Source organism: Bubalus kerabau, chromosome 1 (assembly GCF_029407905.1).
Source record: "Bubalus kerabau isolate K-KA32 ecotype Philippines breed swamp buffalo chromosome 1, PCC_UOA_SB_1v2, whole genome shotgun sequence".
Lineage (NCBI taxonomy): Eukaryota > Metazoa > Chordata > Mammalia > Artiodactyla > Bovidae > Bubalus > Bubalus kerabau.
Genome location: NC_073624.1, coordinates 21,759,053 through 21,780,625, shown reverse-complemented (window position 1 = coordinate 21,780,625; position 21,573 = coordinate 21,759,053). Strand labels below are relative to the sequence as shown.

The following is a 21,573-nucleotide window of genomic DNA, read 5'->3' as shown; positions in this document are numbered from 1 at the left end:
ACAGGTGCCTGTGAATATACATTTATACCACTGAGAGGCAGTATAACATTAGATTAAATAGGACTTTAGCAGAGAAACAAATTTGTGTACAAATCTCAGCTATTTTATTCAGTGATTCTGTGAATTCAACCAGATATGGTAACTTTTTTTTTTTTTCCAGATATGGTAACCTTTTTTAAGCTCAACATTCAGATCATGGCATCCGGTCTCATCACTTCATGGCAAATAGTGGAAACAGTAGCTGACTTTATTTTTCGGGGCTCCAAAATCACTGCAGATGGGGATTGCAGCCATGAAATTAAAAGACGCTTACTCCTTGGAAGGAAAGTTATGACCAACCTAGACAGCATATTCAAAAGCAGAGACATTACTTTGTCAACAAACGTCTGTCTAGTCAAGGCAATGGTTTTTCCAGTAGTCATGTATGAATGTGAGAGTTGGACTTATAAAGAAAACTGAGTGCAGAAGAATTGATGCTTTTGAACTGTGGTGTTGGAGAAGGCTCTTGAGAGTCCCTTGGACTGCAAGGAGATCCAACCAGTCCATCCTAAAGGAGATCAGTCCTGGGTGTTCATTGGAAGGACTGATGTTGAAGCTGAAACTCCAATATTTTGGCCACCTGATGTGAAGAGCTGACTCTTCTGAAAAGACCCTGATGTTGGGAAAGATTTAAGGCAGGAGAAGAAGGGGAAGACAGAGGATGAGATGGTTAGATGGCATCACCTGCTCAATGGACATGAGTTTGGGTAAACTCTGGGAGTTAGTGATGGACAGGGAGGCCTGGTGTGCTGCAGTTCATGGGGTCGCAAAGAGTCAACACGACTGAGCAACTGAACTGACTGACTGACTAACAAATCTATGTCTGTGAAGTAAACCGAAGCAATTCCAGGTCTCACCAAAGGATCACTGCCCTTCATTGATTGGTGCCCAGTGATGGAAAGGAATTTTTTTCTGCACGTTTTATTTAACCTTTTTGATTCAGGCAAGAAAATAAATCTGGTCCATGTTATTTTGACATTTTGACAGGGAAAGAAGATTGTGGAGTAGATTGTCTAAGTTAAAAGCACTTTGCATTTTATACATCTAAAACTCTTGTGAACTTGACTTATCTTGTTGCAGCTCACGTACTGGATGTGAGTTTACTGCTTTCACTTCTCACTTCCTGTTTTTGCAACTACTTATGAAACAGTGCCATATGCTTTTAATTAAATAGAGACATTACTGTGACGGAGACTTTGAAAATGTTTCAGAGAGACTCTATCTCCAAAGAAAACATGGAAGAGGGGCGATCTGGTAAGTGAAAATTGATAAACTTTGACAAAGTAAAATGGGAGCTGGGGAGGGGAATAATTCTTATTCCACTGACTACCGACAGGATAGAAATTGCACTTGAGGAATATCAGTACCTCACAGTTCACCTCTCCAGAAGGAGAGATGGTTTGAAAGTCTAGAGGTGGCTGAGAGGACAGGTTAGTGTTATATTAGTTATTACGCTACTGTTTATGTTACTTAAATATTTCACACGAATTACATTACGGGAGGTTAATAGAAAAATGCTCTTTGGGTTTATTTTATTAGTCTTTATATTTTCTCCAGGTTGCTGGCAATTTGCACTCTGGCAAGTCACATTATGATATTAAATAACAGACGATTATATCTCAGAGTAATGATAAGCAGACACCAACATTTGGTAATACATATACTAGTAAAAGTTGCCCAAACCTACTGTATAGCACAGGGAGGTGTGTTCAATATTATGTAACAACCTAAATGAGAAAAGAATTTTTAAAAGAATAAATACATATATATGCTTTAAAAAACTAACTATGGCACCTTTGCTGTAGTGTGATTGAATCTAGTAATCGCATGTTTGCTGCTGCTGCTGCTGCTAAGTCGCTTCAGTCGTGTCTGACTCTGTGCGACCCCATAGATGGCAGCCCACCAGGCTCCCCCCGTCCCTGGGATTCTCAAGGCAATCACACTGGAGCGGGTTGCCGTTTCCTTCTCCACTGCATGAAAGTGAAAAGTGAAAGTGAAGTTGCTCAGTCGTGTCCGACCCTCAATGACCCCATGGACTGAAGCCTTCCAGGCTCCTCCATCCATGGGATTTTCCAGGCAAGAGCACTGGAGGAGGGTGCCATTGCCTTAATCACATGTTTGGAGCCTGCTATTTGTTAGACATAGAGCTACAAAGACAAATTACATTTAGACCCTGATTTCAGGGCTTCATCATCTCAGGGACAGACAAATGAGTTACTATAACTTGATGTGATTAGAGTGAGAAGATATTTAATGAAACTTAGGGAGTTGGTGATGGCATAATTGTGAAGTTACTTTTCACCTGGGCCTTGAATGATACTGTCACTTTTTCTGAAAGAAATAGGAATAAAAGTCAATTTTCTTCAAAAAAATTCTAAGTAAATACAAAAGTATACTTTCCTTCCCTTGGTCACAAAAATGCCCTGCAAAGTTTCCTTTTGGGGTAAAGGGTAAATGTGATTTTTCAGTGAGATCATTAAATGTTTCAGCTAAAATCAATTGAGGCCTATTTTGTGTCCAGATAATTTTCTCTTGTCTCTCCCTCTCTGTCTGTCTTCCTCTTTATGTCTCATGGGGTCTGCTTTACTTTTGTGTTCTCTCTGTCTTTCATTCTCTATTCATTTGATTATAGTGGATCTTATATGGCCAAGCTTTATGTCATCCTATTTAGAGTACAATACCAAAGTAGTTTATATAATGTGTCTTACCAGAGATTTTCAGTAGTGAACATAAAAAATATGAGCATCTTTTAAACCTAACCATTTTAGTTAAACGGTTTTTTTTAATTAATTTATTTTTAACTGAAGGATAATTGCTTTATAATATTGTGTTGATTTCTGCCAAAAATCAACATGAATCAGCCATAAGTATAACAGTTTTGATTTAGTGAGCGCATCAGTATTAATTCAACATAGTGATTTATTATTAAAAGTATTTGTTGAAATATAGTATCTAGTTAATACTAGATTAATATAGTTAATAAATTAGTTAATATAGTTAATGTTGTTATTTCAACATCCCTGCATTACAAAAAATAATTATAACCTCCTTCTACTCTCCCCAGTTGATATTAGCTGAGAATTAATTTCTTGCTGCTGCTAAGTCGCTTCAGTTGTGTCTGACTCTGAGAGACCCCATAGACAGCAACCCACCAGGCTCCCCCATCCCTGGGATTCTCCAGGCAAGAACACTGGAGTGGGTTGCCATTTCCTTCTCCTGTTCCCTAAAGAGACTTTTGTTTATTAAAACCATGAATAATTATTGACTAAAATAAAAGTTGCCCCCAAACTGGGAATATTGATATACAGATCCTACTTTATAATTTAGAAAACAAATGTGTGGGTTTGGGAATAGGATGCTAAAGCCATCCACCAGAAAATGCTTTAACATTTTTAGTTTATAAGAAATTTGATGAGAAAGAGAAAGAGTGTATCTCATGCATGTTTGTACTTCAGCCCAGCAGAAAGAATACCTTTTACTGAACATCTATTTTCTGGTAAAAACATGCATTTCCATCTTTCTTTCCTTCTCCCTTTCTCTGAATTTTACTTTTTTATCAAGGACAAGACGATATTGAATTTCCTGAAACACAGGGTTCACGCTTAATCAAAAAGAAAATTCTTAAAGAGCTTTAATGTTTACTAGCTAAACCAAGGGCTTATGTAGCTGAAACTATTTGAGCAGTGCAAGTGTGAAAGCTATTATTATTATTTTTTTTAATTTAAACAGTTTCTGTAAGTTAACTAAGTTTTCTAGAACATAAAACTAAAGTTAAAACCAATAGACCAGTATTATGGTTCATTTCTCTGTTCTTCTGTGAGATAATCCCTAACACTATTTTTCAAATTAGAAAATTGGTTATTTTGTTCAGAGTATAATATAAGGCATTCGAATTTAGAGGGAGACAAGAAGAGACAAACCATAGGAGATGAGAAATTTTCCTTTGCTTTTCTGGTTGGTTTAAGAATTCAGTTGATTTGACATAGATAACAAGAGAAAATCAAAGAAAAGTTGGCTAACAAATATACATGGGACAGATTCAGGAAAACTGAGTAACTGGTCAAAATGGCCAAAAACTTCACATGAAATACCATCTCCAGCTAAAGACAAAAGATGTTGGGGGTGGCGGCTTGGGTTGCAAAGGGGCAGAAGGTCATTGACATGGACGTGAAAAAAGGGGAAGTTGGGTGAATAAACATTTGCAGGGCCACACAGAAATGATAGATACAAAGCTAAGTCTGAGAGTCTGATCTCCAGGGCCTGCCCACTGTTCCCCACCACATTCAGGCCCATATCTTTGCCAGAAGTCCTTGAGGTGAAAGGAGGTCTGGGTTCCCAGGAGCCTGCCAGGAGGCTGATGTCTCTTGGGTCACTGGAGCTGGCAAGCACTGGGGTGAGGGGTCCTGGGTTTGTGGGAGCCTGCAGGGAGTCACGTAAGCCTGCAGAATCAAGCCTGATGTGATGCTGGGGAAGGCAGATCTGGGAGGTGTAGCGAAGTCAGGTGCTGTTTTACTCCCCTTTTCCCAAGAGGAATGGGTCTCTCTCTTTTCTGGACTGCCTAGTCCTGAGGGAAGGGTTTTGGGAGGCTGATCCCGAAGAGTTCATCAGGAGCCAAGTGTCACATGAGCCCCACCTGGAACTGCTGGAGTTGGCAGGTGCAGAGGGGAGACAGGAGCCTGGGCTCCTAGGAGCCCACAGGAAGCCCTGGGTGGAAGCTTTCTGAGGCTGCATTCAGTGAAGTCACTAAGTCATGTCTGATTCTTTGCGACGCCGTGGACTGTAGACTACCAGGCTTCTCTGTCCATGGGATTCTCCAGGCAAGAATACTGGAGTGGGTTACCATTTCCTTCTCCAGGGGATCTTCCTGACCCAGGGATCAAACCCAGGTCTCCCACATTGGAGGCAATCACTTTAAGGCTGTATTATCTGCCTGGAATTGGTGGAGTACAAGGAGCTGGGATGAGGCAGGGAGTAGGTGTGCCTGGAATCCTTGGCTCTGGGGAAGGTATTTTCATGTGCAGATAATTTTCAAATTGATATTTCTACTGGGAGGTGAGTGGATGTGACTTCTAGAAACACTTTCACTTCTTTCTAATCTTTATGCTTTTTATGTACTTTTCTTGCCTCATTGGCATTGATAGACCCTCTAGTAAAATGTTAAATTGGATTGGTGAGAGCAGACATCCTTTCCTTGTTCCTGGCCTTTGGTGGAAGGGGTTCACTTTTTCACCATTAAATATCTTGTTAGCTGTACTATTTCTGCAAATGACAAGTATCGGTTTATGTCCTTCAATTCCTAATTTGTTGGAATTTGTTATCTTGGATGAATATTATGTTTTTCACATATTTTGTCTATACTTATTGAGATGATCATATCCTTTCTCTTCTCTTATTCTGTTAATATGATGAATTGCACTGATTAATTTTCTAATGCTCTTCTCAGTACTTCTAACCAGTTTTCTCATTTAAGGAGGTAAATCTGGATTTTTTTTTTCATCCTGATTTTTACTCTTTTTGTTTCTTACTATTTCCCTAGCTGTTCTTCCAATTACTGGAAGATTCTCTAGGGGAAAAAACTCAATTTCTCTTACTCTAGTCCCCTTTGGGTCATGGCCATCATTTGTGGACTTTGATCTCTTGTGAAGAAGGTTGACAATAGGAGAGGTGAGGTACAGCTGACTTTACAGGTTTATTCTGTGTTAAATCAAGTCAAGTTTTTCTCCCTAATATGTCCATGAGATTGAGATTCTGACATTTGCATTTATAGGTAAATTACTTGGAATTCTTTATCTGCCAAGCCAATTGGGACGAATACTCCAAAGGATATGCCTACCAATTATATCTTTTGTAACTTCTGCCAAGTTTTATTGTTTCATCTTCATTGCATCCCTAGCTGCAAATCTAATGCTATTTTATCCTCTTTTCCCAGGTAAGTTGGGTGTTCTCTAAACTTTACAATGTTCTTTGCACTTTTGCTGCTAAGTCGCTTCAGTCGTGTCCGACTCTGTGCAACCCCATAGACGACAGCCCACCAGGCTCCCCTGTCCCTGGGATTCTTGAGGCAAGAACACTGGAGTGGGTTGCCATTTCCTTCTCTTTGCACTTTTACATAGTCAATAAATGTTTATTGAGCTCCATTATGAACCAGGCACTGTGTGAAGTGCTTGAGGTATGGTATACCATAAACAAAGCATGCACACACACACACACACACACATCCCCATGCCAGTGAACCCCTATTCTATCAGGAAGACACAAATACTATAATAAAAAGTAACAGGGTAAGGAGTACAAGGGGCTTTCCTGATAGAGGTGGTGAAGAATTCACCTGCAATGCAGGAGACCCCAGTTCAATTCCTGTGTCGGGAAGATCTGCTAGAAAAGGGATAGGCTACCCATTCCAGTATTCTTGGGCTTCCTTGTCGCTCAGCTTGTAAAGAATCTGCCTGCAATATGGGAGACTGGGTTCAATCCCTGGGTTGGGAAGATCCCCTGGAGAAGGGAACTGCTACCCACTCCAGTATTCTGACCTGGAGAATTCCATGGACTGTATAGTTATTGGGGTCGCAAAGAGTCGGACATGACTGAGCGACTTTCACTCATTCACTCAAGGAGTACAAGTGTATAGGCTAGCCTCCTTGAGAGGATGACTTTTCAGCAAACTTTTGAGGGAGATGAAGGAGCCATTGGCTATGTGAGGAAAGCATTCCAGATGGTGGGAACAAGCAAAATGAAAGAAGGAATCTCCTGATAGGTTTGAGGAACAGTAAGGAAGCTTCTTCAGCTGAAGCAAGGTGAGAATGAGGAAGAGTAATGGGCTGGGAGTCACAGCATTATAAGTCAGTTAAAGATTTTGGATTTTGTTCTGAGTGCAATGGGGAGGAACTAGATGAGAAAAATTGTAGGAGAGGAATGTCATGATCTGAATTTCATTGTAGAATAATCATTTTGACTATTACATTGAGAACAGATTGTTAGAAGAAAAGTTAGACATAGGAACAGCTACTAGGACAAAGTTGTAGAAATCCACACCAGATAGGACAGTGGCTTGGCCCTGGTGATAACAGTGGAGGTGGGACAGGGTATCGGAATCTGTCTATTCTGAAAGTTGAGTCAACAGTATTTCCTATCAGGTTGGCTAAGGGAGGAAAGGTGAGATTATGAAGCAAAAACATCTATTCTTCCCATAGCCTATACTCTGAAAATTGCTGGTTACAGAGTATCTAATCAGGGCCCATATATTTTTACACATATTTGACAGAAATTCACATAAAACAAAAAACTTCTGGAAACCCTACATCGTATTTTTGGTACTAAAATCAGTATTTGAACTATGCTATATTTTGTCTACTAGAAGTTTTTTTACCCTTAAGAGATGTAAAATCTAGGAAAGGTAAGGAATTTGCCTTTCTTTTGTCAAGAGAAGAAGGACAGATATAAAGAGGCTATGGGGAAAGGGAAATCTGTACGATGCTTGGAAAGAGTACTACAGAAATTAAATGCTACAGAAACTGATTTCTTTATAACAATTAGTGTCCATGGACCCCTGGGAAGTGAGGTACACAGATTCTCTGCTTGACGATCAGTGGACTGATGGCTTTTACACCTGAGATAAGACTGTTAGTGATGACTCCAGGAGGCGACAATTGAATGTACAACGCATACTTCAAGACTGACCTTGGGTAAAAGTTCACCATATAAAATATATATGCATTTATTCATATATTAGTTTCTGTAGTACATGTTGTTCCAAGGCAATTCTCGATCTAATAAAATCATTTAGGGAAAGCAACTACCACTAGCTTGCACTCAGCAAGTGATCACATATCTCAATACTGCATTTTCCAAGAAACCAAAAGAAGAAAATGATCTTAGAAAACACTGTTGTTTGGGGAAGCAGTGAAATGCAAACAAATTTCCAAATATTGACTAGCAGTTGGTGCTTTATAAATCGTTATGGCTAGTAGCATCCTAAGAGGCATTAGTAATACTAGTTGGCAATGCATTATAGCTCAGCAGTTCTGCACATAACTGAGAATTGGGCAGCATCCATAGAGGGTATTTATTACATAGCCAGGCATTTGAGAATGTCTTTCTGGAAGCAAAATATGATAATGAGGGAAATTATGTAATGAATGGTACTAAAATACATATAACGGAAAGCTATTTATTGGGAAAAGCAAACACATTTGGGCATGGAAGGCATTTCTAAAAATCTGTCTACCAATTGAAAGTAGCTCCTGCTCAGATGTGAAGAAAAACAAAATGCCAAAAGTTCTAAAAGTACAAGAGTCTAGTTGATATTCGATCATGTTTTTCTTCAAACCCCTCATTTTGAAATTTCCCTGGTGGCTCAGACGGTAAAGAATCTGCCTGCAGTGCGGGAGACCTGGCTTCAATCCCTGGGTTGGGTAGATCCACTGGCCTGGAGAATTCCATGGACTGCATATTCAGACATGACTGAGTGACTTTCACATATATATACTATGCAACATTTATGCATATGTGTGTATATATGTGTGTATACATACATACGTAAAGAAAAAAAGACTGACCTCAGGATGGTAAGTGGAAAAATAGATGAAAGGGATGAGAAAATTTGTTATATTCACTGTGTTTGTCCAACTTCTAGTGAGAAGGAGAGAGCTGGACTCACATGTTCCATATGTTCCCTGCTCAAAAGGATGGATAGGATTTGGAAGTAAATGTTTTTATTTTTCGGAAGACACAAGGAACTGGACATTCAGTCAGACATTCTGTACTTCACTGGAAGCTGTCCTTGCTCAGTTTGAAACTAAGGATGAGCTGGTAAGAAATATTTTTGGATCATGTTCTTTGTTAAATATTTAGCCCCTGAGAAGGCTATAGGCTGCATAGGGTGACAGCTGAAAGAAGAGGAAGGATCCCATTCCAGGCAGACTTGGGGACTTGGAGTGCATATTGGTGCCTGATATTTCTTGGGTATGTTCTCTGCCTGGAACCCTGTGAGACAATTTGGACACATTCTCTCTTGTATCCTCATAGTTAACCTTTAGTTAAAAGTATTGCTCCCATTGTACAAAGAAATATGGTAATTATGTAATTTATCATCCAAATCAGGACATTTTGGGGAGTGAAAATGACAATATTAATAATACGTTGGTGCCACAGTTATAACCTGGGACTTTCTCAGTCAAACTGAGATGTGTGGTCACTTTAATGTAATTTAGGATCAGAGATATTTGAGTGACTTAAGCTGAGAACTGGGGACTAGTCTCCCACCAGATTCTAAACTTATCAATTATTTAGGCTGCCATTTAAAGAGAGAAGTCTAAGGGGAAGAGGACTCAACGGTTAAATGAAGGAGACATGTGTTTTCGCTTTCTGTGTTTTATAATAGAACTTCCTGATAAGATACAAAGGCCATTCTGACCATTGGATTGGCCTTAGTAGAGAATCATCACATCATGTTTGGAAATGGACAGACAACTCTAAATATAATGCCTCGTAAGTTTATAGACTTTCTTCTACTATATTCACGTGTGGTTTGGGGTATGAATTGTGTTCATGAGAAAATAAATTTAATATCATGGAAAGGTTATGAATTAAGAAATAGAAATCCTTTGTATGCTCTTCCATTTATTAGTTGCACCTTTGGAAAAACTTTAATATGATTTCAGCTGAAAACTTTTTCATGACGATAACATTGGATATAGTTCTTCCACTTTCACCCACTGACTTAAACTGTGCTAATTCCCTACTTAAAAGGCAGAGAGAACAGCTGAGGCACACGAGGGTCCTACAGTCTTAGAAAGCCACTAAGAATTGATATCCACAGACCCTCAGTCCACTCTTTCATTTGCTACGTTCATTCTTAAAAGGAAGGTTGTCAGGGAACCAGTGGGAATCCTCCATAAATTATCTCTGGGAGGAACTTAGTAACATTTCTTGGATTGTGAGTGCTTCAGTGGGGATGTTTTGAATGTAATCATTACATTGGAGCAGATAGAATATAAGGGCGCAGTCACTTCCCTCAATCAAAACTAAGCCCTTTTAAGAATTTACTAGTAAGTAAACACTTTATTTTCACACATGTATGAAACAGGTCAGGAGAGCACTGAAAATATTCTTCACTCAAGGCCACTGGCAATGAAAATAATCAATAATAGATCAATAAATGATCAATAATAATAATAGAAAATGTTTTTTAGTCTTCAACCAAGTTGAGGACTAAACTAGACCATTTCCTAGATTACTCGGAGAAACTGCTCCCGAGAAACAGGGTTTCTAGCCCAGTTTTACATCTTGTCAGAACAGAGAACGTTAAACAAGTCAGGGTTACATTTTTTTGAGGTTTCCCCTAGGAAGAAAAAAAAGAATAGACCAGCACATACACAGCGGATCAGTATGGCCCTAGCACCTGGGAAGGGAGTCTTATCACCAAAGGAGACCAGCATTGATGTCTCAGGAAGAGGGACATTTAATCTTTATTTCTAACATGGACATTTTTACTTCTGGTCAATGTATCTTTTTCTTTAATAATTAAAGCAGAAGTATAACATATGCTTGATAGGCCACAAATAGGTTGTTTTAAATAGCATAAAACTTAATTCATGTATAAACCAGAATGACTTCCCTATATCTCAATATGTGAAATTTTCATTTATCACCACCCATGGCAACAGTTCACTTGGCTACCACAGCAAGCACTAGTTAAATACCTAGTCAACAACATAACTAGATTTGGGATGGATGGTGATAATCTTCTGATACTCCAGCAGAGACTTTGAGAATATAAAAGGAACTAAATACAGAAATGATATATATTTACTCAGAAGACTTATGAACAGCAGATTTTCACTTTTCTTTTGTTCACATTAACAGTAACTGCAGTGGGGGTGCTGAAGCATACAGAGGAGGAATGAATGTAGATGCCCAGCCTATGCTTTTTTAATATTTTTGTGCTTGGTTTTAGGTTTGCCATCACAGGAGATGCAACATGTGGCTATCTGAATGACCTTGGAGTTAGCAGTGCCAGGCGTTATACAGATAGAAAATGGATTTGCAGCAAACAAATAATGTCTCCATGTCCTTAAATTCTTCAAGTCCTTTTTAGGGAATTTCACACACCATCTCAAAGAGATGCATTATAAATTATGCACAGTTGCTGCTTTATTGCTTGCTCTTCCAAAAATATCACCAATATTCGTTTATAGTGTTGTTAACAGCAAGGAGACAAGCCATACTTGAATGATACAGGGATTTGGAAGAGCATGATTCTAAATTAAGTATTATATAATATGAGTTGATATTTATGTTTTGAACCCAGTCAATATGAATAAATGCCTCTTTCTATATACAGACAGCACTTTCTTTGCACACATGGAACTATAAAAATAAGTATGATAACTGAAGCCATGCAAAATGAGTTTAATCACTGATGTTATTAATTGGTTAACACAGTTGAAATTCTCTTACCATTAGTTACAAATGTATGGGGAAAATTGTTTTGGACTTCCCTGGTGGCACGGTGGATAAGCATCTGCCTGCGAATTCAAGGAACATGGGTTTGATCGCTGGTCCAGGATTATTTCACATGCCACGGAACAGCTAAGCCCATGTGCCACAATACTGAGCCTGGATTACAGAGTCCATGAGCAGCAACTATTGTAGCCCAAGTGCCCAACAATCTGTCCTCCGCAACATGAGAAGGTACTACGATGAGAAGCCCATGCTTCTCAGTGAAGAGTAGCCGCCACTCTCTGCAACTAGAGAAAGTGCAAAACAAAGAAGACCCAGTGCAGCCAAAGATTAACTCATTCATTAAATGTTTTGTTTTAAAAAGACACATATATAGGGAAATTTTTAAAACTCCCAAGACTAGGGACTTACCTGGTTGTCCAGTGGTTAAGACTCTGCTCCCAATGCAGGAGGTCTGGGTTCAATCCCTGATCAGGGAACTAGCTTCCTGCATGCTTAAACTATAAGATTCCCCAGGCTTGTCTGAGCCAAAAGTTCCCACTTGCAGCAACTAAAAATTCCACATGCTCTATAACAAAGTGAATCAGCTGTACAGCATGTGAAATCTTTGGTTGATGCATGTGAGATTTTACTCCAATTAAAAGAACAAAATCTTACCACAAAAAGCAGGAAAAGAAAAAAAAAAGAAAGGCATCACAGAAGCTGGCAAGGAAAAAAAAACAAACAGGATTCCACATACCACAACCCATATAGAAGATTCCTCATGCTGCCAGTAAGATCCAAGCAGCCCCGCCAAAAAAGTTTACTAAGCATAATATTTATTATAGACTCTATATTTTAAAACATTAGAAACACTGAAAAAATTCTTTGTACACTTTAATTCTTGGTGTTTATGTTATAAGTTACAGTGTGCTAAATTAATGTTATCCCCATAAATCAATATTTTGGTTTTGGTATTTTATATATCAATCTTTTGTTTACCCTTTATTCCACTCTAATTAAATCACAAATAGTTACTTCTGCCCATTAGCCATGTGATACCCAATCTCAGAATATATGATTGAGTTTGATAAACAAAATGTTTTAAATTTTTACAGCATTAACTACACTGTACTCATGAGTATACAAAAGTAGAAAATAGTAACTTATAACATATCCTCTCTACCTACCTCCATTTCTCTTTGACTCCTTATCCCCTTGTTTTAATTTGTTTTCAATATCTGTGACACTATTTCTGTTTTATAAGTTCATTTGTAGCCTTTTTTTTTTTTAGATTCTACATGTAAGTGAAATCATATGATATTTGTCTTCCTTGTTAGTTTCTTAGTGTAATTTTATGCAATCTTGTATATATTAATTTTCCATATATGTATAAATATTATATGTTTAGGGGCTTCCCTGATGGCTCAGTGGTAAAGAGCTGCCTGCAATGCAGGGGACCTGAGTTGCATCCCTGGGTTGGGACGATCCCCTGAGGAAGGAAATGGCTACCCCTTCCGGTCTTCTTGCCTGTGAAATCCCATGGATGGAAGAGACTGGCAGGCTACAGGTCTCAAAGAGTCAGACACAACATAGTGGCTAAACAACAACATAATCAAATGAACCAATTCTTCAAAGTAAATCTTCCACACATTCTGTTAGTTCTGTTTTCCTGAAGAACCCCGACTGTCATAAGAAATTAATTCCTTACAAAGCAAACTTTGACTGAAGGGGACAGGGGACAGGAAGAATGCAAGATGCATTCTGTCTATTTCCTTTGCTTCCTTGGCTGGACAATTTGGAAGCACAAATGCTTGACAGGTTCACAGGAGGCATCAGAAAGAATGAACAGTCTGCTCAGCTTTTTCTAAAGATGTAACATTAAACACCTTAACCTTTTAAAATGTATTTATTTATATATTTATGCATTTATTTGTAAGATTTATTCATATTCATTAAAGATTTAAATTTATAGAATTTATAACTACAAAAAACATAATATAAATCAATAGAAGTGCTGCTAAGCAAAATTGATATGTCCATAAAGTGAAATAGTATACAATAATAAAGTAAAATTATAATAATGTGTGGAAGAAGCTATAAGATGTTGAGGAACTTGCTTGGTCATATGATAGTTCTATTTGAAATTTTTTCAGGAAAGTCCATAATGTTTTCCATCGTGGCTTACCAATTTAAATTTTTACCAGCAGTGCACAAGGGTCCCCTTTTATACACATTCTTGCCAAAACTTGTCTCTTGTCTTTTTTATAATGTCCAATCCAACATTGTAGCTTTGATTTTTGTCTCTGATGATTAGTGATGTAAAACATCTTTTCATGTTCCTGCTAACTGTCTCGATGCACGATACTGGATGCTTGCAGCTGGTGCACTAGGACGACCCAGAAGGAGGGTGTGGGGAGGGAGGAGGGTTCAGGATGGGGAACACAGGTATACCTGTGGTGGATTCATTTCGATATTTGGCAAAACTAATACAATATTGTAAAGTTTAAAAATAAAATAAAAATTTTAAAAATGTATATTCATTTCCTCTCCTCATGTTTTAATTAAATTATATGGTTTTTGTTGTTCTTGCTGTCGGATTTTGGGACTGTGGGCTGGGACTCCAGTTCTGTTGTTGGTCAAGGCTTCTCTGGACCAGTACTTAACCCACACGTACACTCAATCAACATGTGTAGGGATGACACAGCTGGGCTTATGGGAAGCAAGTGGAACTGAGAATCTGTGAGCTCTTCCCAGGAGGATAGAAGTTAAGACTCTGAGTTTTGCTACCACTGCCAATGTGGCTTTAGCAGGGTAGAGGGCCTGCTAAGCTGAGACCTGTCGTCCTGCCCAGAGTTCCACCAGGTATCATCATCCACATTTGGTGGGAGAGCAGGTCTTCTCTGTGTTCAGAGGGAGCTATGGTAAAGAATCAGCCTGCAATGCAGGAGACTGGGGTTCAATCCTTGTGTTGAAAGATCCCCCGGAGAAGAGAATGGAACCCACTCCAGAATTCTCACCTGGAGAATTCCATGGACAGAGGAGATTGGCAGGCTGCAGTCCATGGGGTCACAAAGAGCTGGACATGACTGAGAGACTAACACTTTTTTTTGCTGCTGAAATGTGGAACGTTTCTTAACAAAAAATATGTGATTATTGATAGACACCAATTCATTAAATACATTTTAATCTCATTGAAACAGGCTTGTTTTGGTATTTACTCAGGTATTTGCATTTTCTCACCACATTCTTTTTGGTTTTGTTTTGCATCAACTTTCTGGTCACAAGATAAGGTGACCAGGTTACCTAAATTTTTTTTTTTTTTTCCAGAATGATCACCTATATCAAACATGGTCAAAGCAATCTACTTTTCCTATAGGCCCAGTGTAACAGAGTTCCACAACATAGTCTCTTTGTAAAAATATGTTTTTTTCTTGAGCTCTGATATTTCATGCTCATGAGTCAACATTATCTTATTTTAACAGAGCTCTATTTTAGCTCTATTCTATTTGTAGAAAACTAATAGAAGAAGTACGTTCATTTTTGGTATTAGATCCTGGCCTCCTGAAGACATTTTGAAATGTTTCTGATATGGTAGTCAGTTATACATGATGAACACAGATTGTTTTCACTTTCTACTTGTGTATGCTCTACTCAACAGAATGGAGAGTGGCTGCCTCCAGTTCTCTCCAGGATGCCTCAGGTTACAGGAAACACCTATTTTCACCAATGATTTTAAGATGTGATGGAGTTACAGTTCTTAAAGAAGCCAAATAAGTGTTTACATTAGTCTACAATTCACAGTTTTAGTTAAATGGTAGAGATCTACGAAGAAATCACACCACAGATGGGAGCCTAGAAGCCAAAGTTAAGCATCAGGAAGTGTGCTGGCCCCTAACTGAGCCTGTTCCATGGCAAAGACTCAGGCCATCATGAAATTGCTTCTCCAAGGAAGCCATCACATTCCAGGAAATGAGTTCATAGTCCAAAATCACCAAATGTATAAGGAAGACCAACAACATAAAATAAAGTCTACAGTATCCATCAACAAAATAATTTTCACCTAAGAAAATAGAATTAGCAGAACAATTTATAAAAATATGTAAATAATGCATATTCAAAAGAATAAGGACCTCCACTCCTCCACTGCCAAAAAGTTTTTAAAAGGATGTTGTTTCTTGTTCTAAGGAAATAAAAGAGCATGCATAAAACATGCAACTCACCACTGAGTTGAGGTGACAAGGAAGTCTAAATATCCTTAATCTCTTAGCTCATAATTAAAATTTATCCTCAGAGAGGCCTTCTTTCTGAAGGAAGGCAGTCATTTTCAGCTTGTGCCAGCTATCAGATTACTGTGTTTTATCTACAATCTTTACTTTCATTGCTTGGTCTGTATTAGTGGGCTGGATTCTAAGCTATTTTCCCTGAAGTGAGCTTGTGGTAAACTTGTGACTAGGAGACATTGGAGGGATATTGAGGAGGAAGGGTCTTCTTTTCCTGATTCTGATATTTCTGTTCAGCTTTCACTTTTTGCTCTTGCTACACTATGGCATGAAACTGACATTAAAAATGGTGCTAAACCATCAATAAACCTGTGGTGCCAAGCAGACAAATGAAAAATTATTATGAAGTTTGGATATTACTTAGCCATAACGAAGAATGAAGTACTGATAGGCTACAACATGTATGACCCTTGAAAATATTGTGCTAAGCAAAAGAAACCTGTCATCAAAGTTCACAGTAATGATTCTATGTGTATGAACTATCCAGAATAGGCCAACCTGTAGACATAGACACAGATGGGGTTTTGATGGTGATTGGGTGTGCTGGTGTGTAATGGGAAAAATGAAATGAAGTGTTAGTTGCTCAGATGTGTCCAGCTTTTTCTGATCCCATGGTCTGTAACCCACCAGGCTCCTCTGTCCAAGGGATTTCCCAGGCAAGAATACTGGAGTAGGTTACTATTCCCTACTCCAGGGGGTCTTCCCAACCCAGTGGTAAAATCCTGGTCTCCCACACTGCAGGCAGATTCTTTATCATGCCATCTAAGCCACCAGGGAAGCCCAAAGCAACTTCTTAATGGGTATGGGGTTTTTCTTGGGGTGATTAAAATGTTTTGAAACAACTAGAGATGGTGGTTGCACAACATTATGAATGTGCTTAATATCACTGAATTATTCATTTTAAAAGAGCTAAGTTTACATGACAGGAACTCCCCTACACACAAACCTTGAAGTTGCAAACTTTCAAAGATGTGAACCCATGTTGAAGGCCTGATGGAATTGGAGGCCCAGAGAAAGGATGAAGAGACATTAAGAAGAAGTAACTAAAGAACTAAAGAGATTCACAACACAGAAAACGGCATGGGGATTTTCTTTATTTCCGGAGGCACTGTTAGTTTTTGAGGCACAAGACCAAAACATAGAACAGGACACAAAGGTTGCACAGCCATTCAGAACTCAATCCAGTGCTACCTCATCAGCTATGATGAGGAAAAAAAGAGCCAGAACCCAGACGTCACTGGATTGTTTTTTCAAGAGGGAAGGTAGAATTGAATCCAGCAAGGAACCAGAACCTGAGCCATCAACATCAGTTGTGAGTGAAGCTGCAGTTTGCCTTCCATCTCCTATTGCTGACAATCCTTCAGCTCTACCATCTCCCACCTCCTCTCCCTCCTCCAGTCAATAGCTCTTCTCGCCTGTTCACTAGATGCCAGGCCCTGTATGCCAGCTGTTGTACTGGACATCTGAACTTTACAAGGTAATGTACTATAAGGTTACAATTATTTTCTGTACTTACTGTGTTTGTTTTTTTGAATATTATTTGTCTGAAATGTATTTTAAACCTATTGCTGCCAGTACAGTAATACATCGCCAATAGTGTTAGTTGGGTACTTAGGCTAACTTTGTTGGGCTTACAAACAAATTGGCCTTATGAACACACCCACAGAATAGAACTTGTTTGTAGGTACTGGATATATTGTATTTTATTTTAATATGAAAAAAAATACTCTGGAGTAACGCTACTACAATGTGGGGAAAAAATCACATTTAAGGTGATTTCACAATTTAAAAAAATGGGAGTGTCAAATGAAGGAAAAAATTGGAGGATTAGAATTAGAAGAAGCCAATGTTATGTAATTAATGACCCCCCAAAAAATAATAATCCAAAACAGTGTATTAGAAAATAAAGGAAACAAAAGCAGAACTTTTTTTTTTTTTCCCCAGTAAGGTGAATGCTTAGAATTTATTGCTGGACTAGACTCTATCTTGCTGTGAGATTTTTAACATCACATTTTAAAATAATTATGTAGAACTTTTAGAACTGAACAATTTGTTAAATTTTTAATGAATCAAAGAAATAGCTGATTAAATTAATGGGTAATTTATGGCTGGCTTTATTTTGGGGGGGCTCCAAAATCATTGCACATGGTGATTGCAGTCATGAAATTAAAAGATGCTTACTCCTTGGAAGGAAAGTTATGACCAACCTAGATAGCATATTAAAAAACAGAGACATTACTTTGCCAACAAAGGTCCGTCTAGTCAAGGCTATGGTTTTTCCAGTGGTCGTGTATGGATGTGAGAGTTGGACTGTGAAGAAAGCTGAGCACCAAAGAATTGATGCTTTGAACTGTGGTGTTGGAGAGGACTCTTGAGAGTCCCTTGGACTGCAAGGAGATCCAACCAGTCCATTCTAAAGGAGATCAGTCCTGGATCCTGGGTGTTCATTGGAAGGACTGATGTTGAAGCCAAAACTCCAATACTTTGGCCACCTCATGCGAAGAGTTGACTCACTGGAAAAGACCCTGATGCTGGGAGGGATTGGGGGCAAGAGGAGAAGGGGACGACAGAGGATGAGATGGCTGGATAGCATCACCCACTCAATGGACATGAGTTTGAGTGAACTCCGGGAGTTGGTGATGGACAGGGAGGCCTGGCGTGCTGCGATTCATGGGGTCGCAAAGAGTCAGACACGACTGAGTGACTGAACTGAACTGAACTGATGTATGTAACTTAAACCTGAGGAAAATAAACAGATTAAAAGCTGTGAGAAGTTTTAAAAACTTGGATAATAGAATGATGCCAGAAAATATTTAATAAGAACTCCAGTGGAAATAAATGAAATAAAAAGATAAGAGAGAGGCAATATTTGAGGAGTCAATTACAAATAATTTCCCAGAACTCTCATTATTGGGTAATGAAAATATAAATAGTTACAATTCTTTTTAAGAAACATTTGTCAATATCTACTAAACCTTAAGAATGTCCATTTTCTATAAGCTTGTAGTTTTCTACTAGAGAGAAACTCTCAGAACAAGCACCTGTGTGGTAACACTTTGCAGCACTACTTTAATAAGGAAATAACAGAATCACATTAGCTGAGTCTTCCACAGGGCAAGTCTCTTAAGACACTCTGCTTTCATATATTAGGAAATCTGCATTTCATCATGGGGACAGAGTACTACTCAAAAATTAAGCATTGTGCAAATTAAATTTAACTGAGGAAAAGCTCATTAACAGAGTTTAAAATAAAATATTTAATAATACATAAATTCACAAAGAGCTTATTAATTTTATGAAGAGCTGATGAAACATCATGCTCAGAATAAAGCTAATGAGTACTGTGCAGAAGCATGTCCCATTCTGACCTTGGTTCAAAATCAGTTGTGTAGTTACATTATGCACAGTTCTGATGGGCTTGATTATTTGAATAGTTCACAGACTATAAATAGAAGATTTAAAGTAAGGAATGAAAATATACCTAGAGGAGGACATTAGGTTACACAGCAGAGAATGACAGCTGGGAGAAAAAGCAAATACTGAAGATGTATTTAACAAAAAGCTTGTCATTATGTGTCTCTTAGTTTGGAGGTGTTTACTAGTATTTCTACATATTCTAGACAAACAGTTATTTCTATTTATCTTGAGGCCTTCATTATATTACAATATAGTTTACAGTGGATTCTTTGATTTTTTTTTTTTTTTTTTTTTGGTCACAGAAAGGAACACCATAAAAATATAACTGTGAAGAAAATTCCTTTTCTAATCAGTTAAATGAAAATCTTGAATTCAAGTTCTCACCATCTGGATCATGACCAAAGCAGTCTGTTTTGCTTGTTTGTTTGAACAGATTTTTCTGCGTTTTAGTCACGTTTCATTGCTCTTTGAAAACTCTTAGCATGTCTCTTGAGAAGGCTTTGTCTCTGGAAGACAAAGCTGAACTCCAGAGACCTTTGGTTGTTCTTGTTCAGTCGTTCAATCCCCATGGATTGTAGCATGCCAGGCTTCCCTACCCTTCACTATCTCTCAGAACGTGCTCAAACTCAGGTCCATTGAGTCAATGATGCCATCCAACCATCTCATCTTCTGTCACCCCCGTCTCCTTCTGCTTTCAATATTCCCCAGCATCAGGGTCTTTTCCAATGAATCAGCTCTTCGCATCAGGTGGCCAAAGTATTGAAGCTTCAGCTTTAGCAACAGTCCTTCCAATGAATATTCAGGGTTTATTTCCTTTAGGATTGACTGGTTTGATTTCCTTGCAGCTGAAGGGACTCTCAAGAATTTTCTCCAACACCACAGTTCAAAAGCATCAGTTCTTTGATGTTCAGCCTTCTTTACGGTCCAATTCTCATTTGTCCATGACTACTAGAAAAACCATAGCTTAGACTATGCTAACCTTTGTTGGCAAAGTGAGGTCTGCTTTTTAACATGCAGTCTAGGTTTGTCATAGCTTTTCTTCCAAGGAGCAAGTGTCTTTTAATTCTGTGCCTGCAGTCATCATCTGCCTTGATTTTGAAACCCAAGAAAATAAAATCTGTCACTGTTTCACTTTTTCTCCATCTATTTACCATGACATGATGGGACTGGATGCCATGATCTTCATTTTTTGAATGTTGAGTTTTAAGCCAGCTTTCACTCTCCTCTTTCACCTTCATCAAGAGCTTTTAGTTCCTCTTCACTTTCTGCCATTAAAGTGGTATCATCTGCCTATTTGAGGTTGTTGATATTTCTCCCAGCAATCTTGATTCCAGCTTGTGAGTTATACAGTCCAGGATGTCACATGATGTACTCTGAGTATAAGTTAAGTAAGCATAGTGACAATATACAGCCTTGACATACTCATTTCCCAACCTTGAACCAGTCCATTGTTCCATGTCTGGTTCTAATGGCTGCTTCTTGTCCTGCATGCAGGCTTCTCAGGATGCAGGTAAGGTGATCTGGTGTTCCCAACTCTTTAAGAATTTTCCACAGTTTGTTGTGATCCACACAGTCAAAGGCTTTAGCATAGTCAATGAAGGAGAAGTAGATGTTTCTTTTGAACCCCTTTGCTTTTTCTATGACCCAACTTTGCTTTTTCTATGTTGGCACTTTGATCTCTGGTTCCTCTGCCTTTTCTAAACCCAGATTGTACATCTGGAAATTCTCAGTTCACGTACTGCTGAAGCCTAGCTTGAAGGATTTATCATATAGCATGGTTTCACTATGCTTCCCAGGTGGCACTAGTGATTAAGAACCTGCCTGCCAATGCAGGAGACCTAAGAGACAGGGGTTAGATCCCTAGTCAGGAAGATCCCCTGGAGAAGGAAATGACAACCCAGTATTCCTGCCTGGAGAATTCCATGGACAGAGGAGCCTGGAGGGTTACAGTCCATAGGGTTGCAAAGAGTCAGGACACAACTGAAGCAGTTTAGCACATAGTTTTACTGCTTTAATAACCCTCTGGGCTCGACCAGTTCATCCCTTCCAACTTCTCCACCTTGGTCCTTCAGTCAGATCTTTTCACCATCTGCATACTTTTGCCTTTTCCTGAATGTCAAGCTGTTGGAATTTTACAGTATGTTGCCTTTTCAGATTGCCTTCTTTCACTTAGTAACCTACATTAAAAGTTATTTTATGTCTTTTCTTGACCTGAGAACTTTTTAAAACCCCAGAATATTATGTCACTGCCTGGAAAGTCTAGAGTGTGTTTCACCATTTATTTATTGACAGGAATCTCGGTTACTTCCAAGTCTTGGCAGTCATGAATGCAACTGATATAAACACACCTGTTCAGCTTTCGCATAAGCATACATTTTCAATTCATTTGTGTAAA

General features: G+C 38.6%; 1 protein-coding gene across 2 annotated transcripts; it reads left to right on the top strand.

Moving 5' to 3' along the window:
* Window positions 1-234: 234 nt before the first annotated feature.
* LOC129644726 (C-type lectin domain family 2 member D11-like) lies at window positions 235-13,947 on the top strand. 2 transcript variants are annotated; one of them, XM_055570218.1, is made up of 5 exons: window positions 235-1,293; window positions 5,807-5,968; window positions 8,672-8,847; window positions 9,419-9,525; window positions 10,994-13,947. In XM_055570218.1, the coding sequence occupies exons 1-5, from the start codon at window positions 1,242-1,244 to the stop codon at window positions 11,112-11,114; spliced, it is 618 nt and encodes a 205-aa protein (XP_055426193.1). In that variant the 5' UTR covers window positions 235-1,241; the 3' UTR covers window positions 11,115-13,947. The 2 variants fall into 2 exon arrangements, with proteins under 2 accessions (XP_055426193.1, XP_055426200.1); XM_055570225.1 differs by lacking the exon at window positions 5,807-5,968.
* Window positions 13,948-21,573: the final 7,626 nt, after the last annotated feature.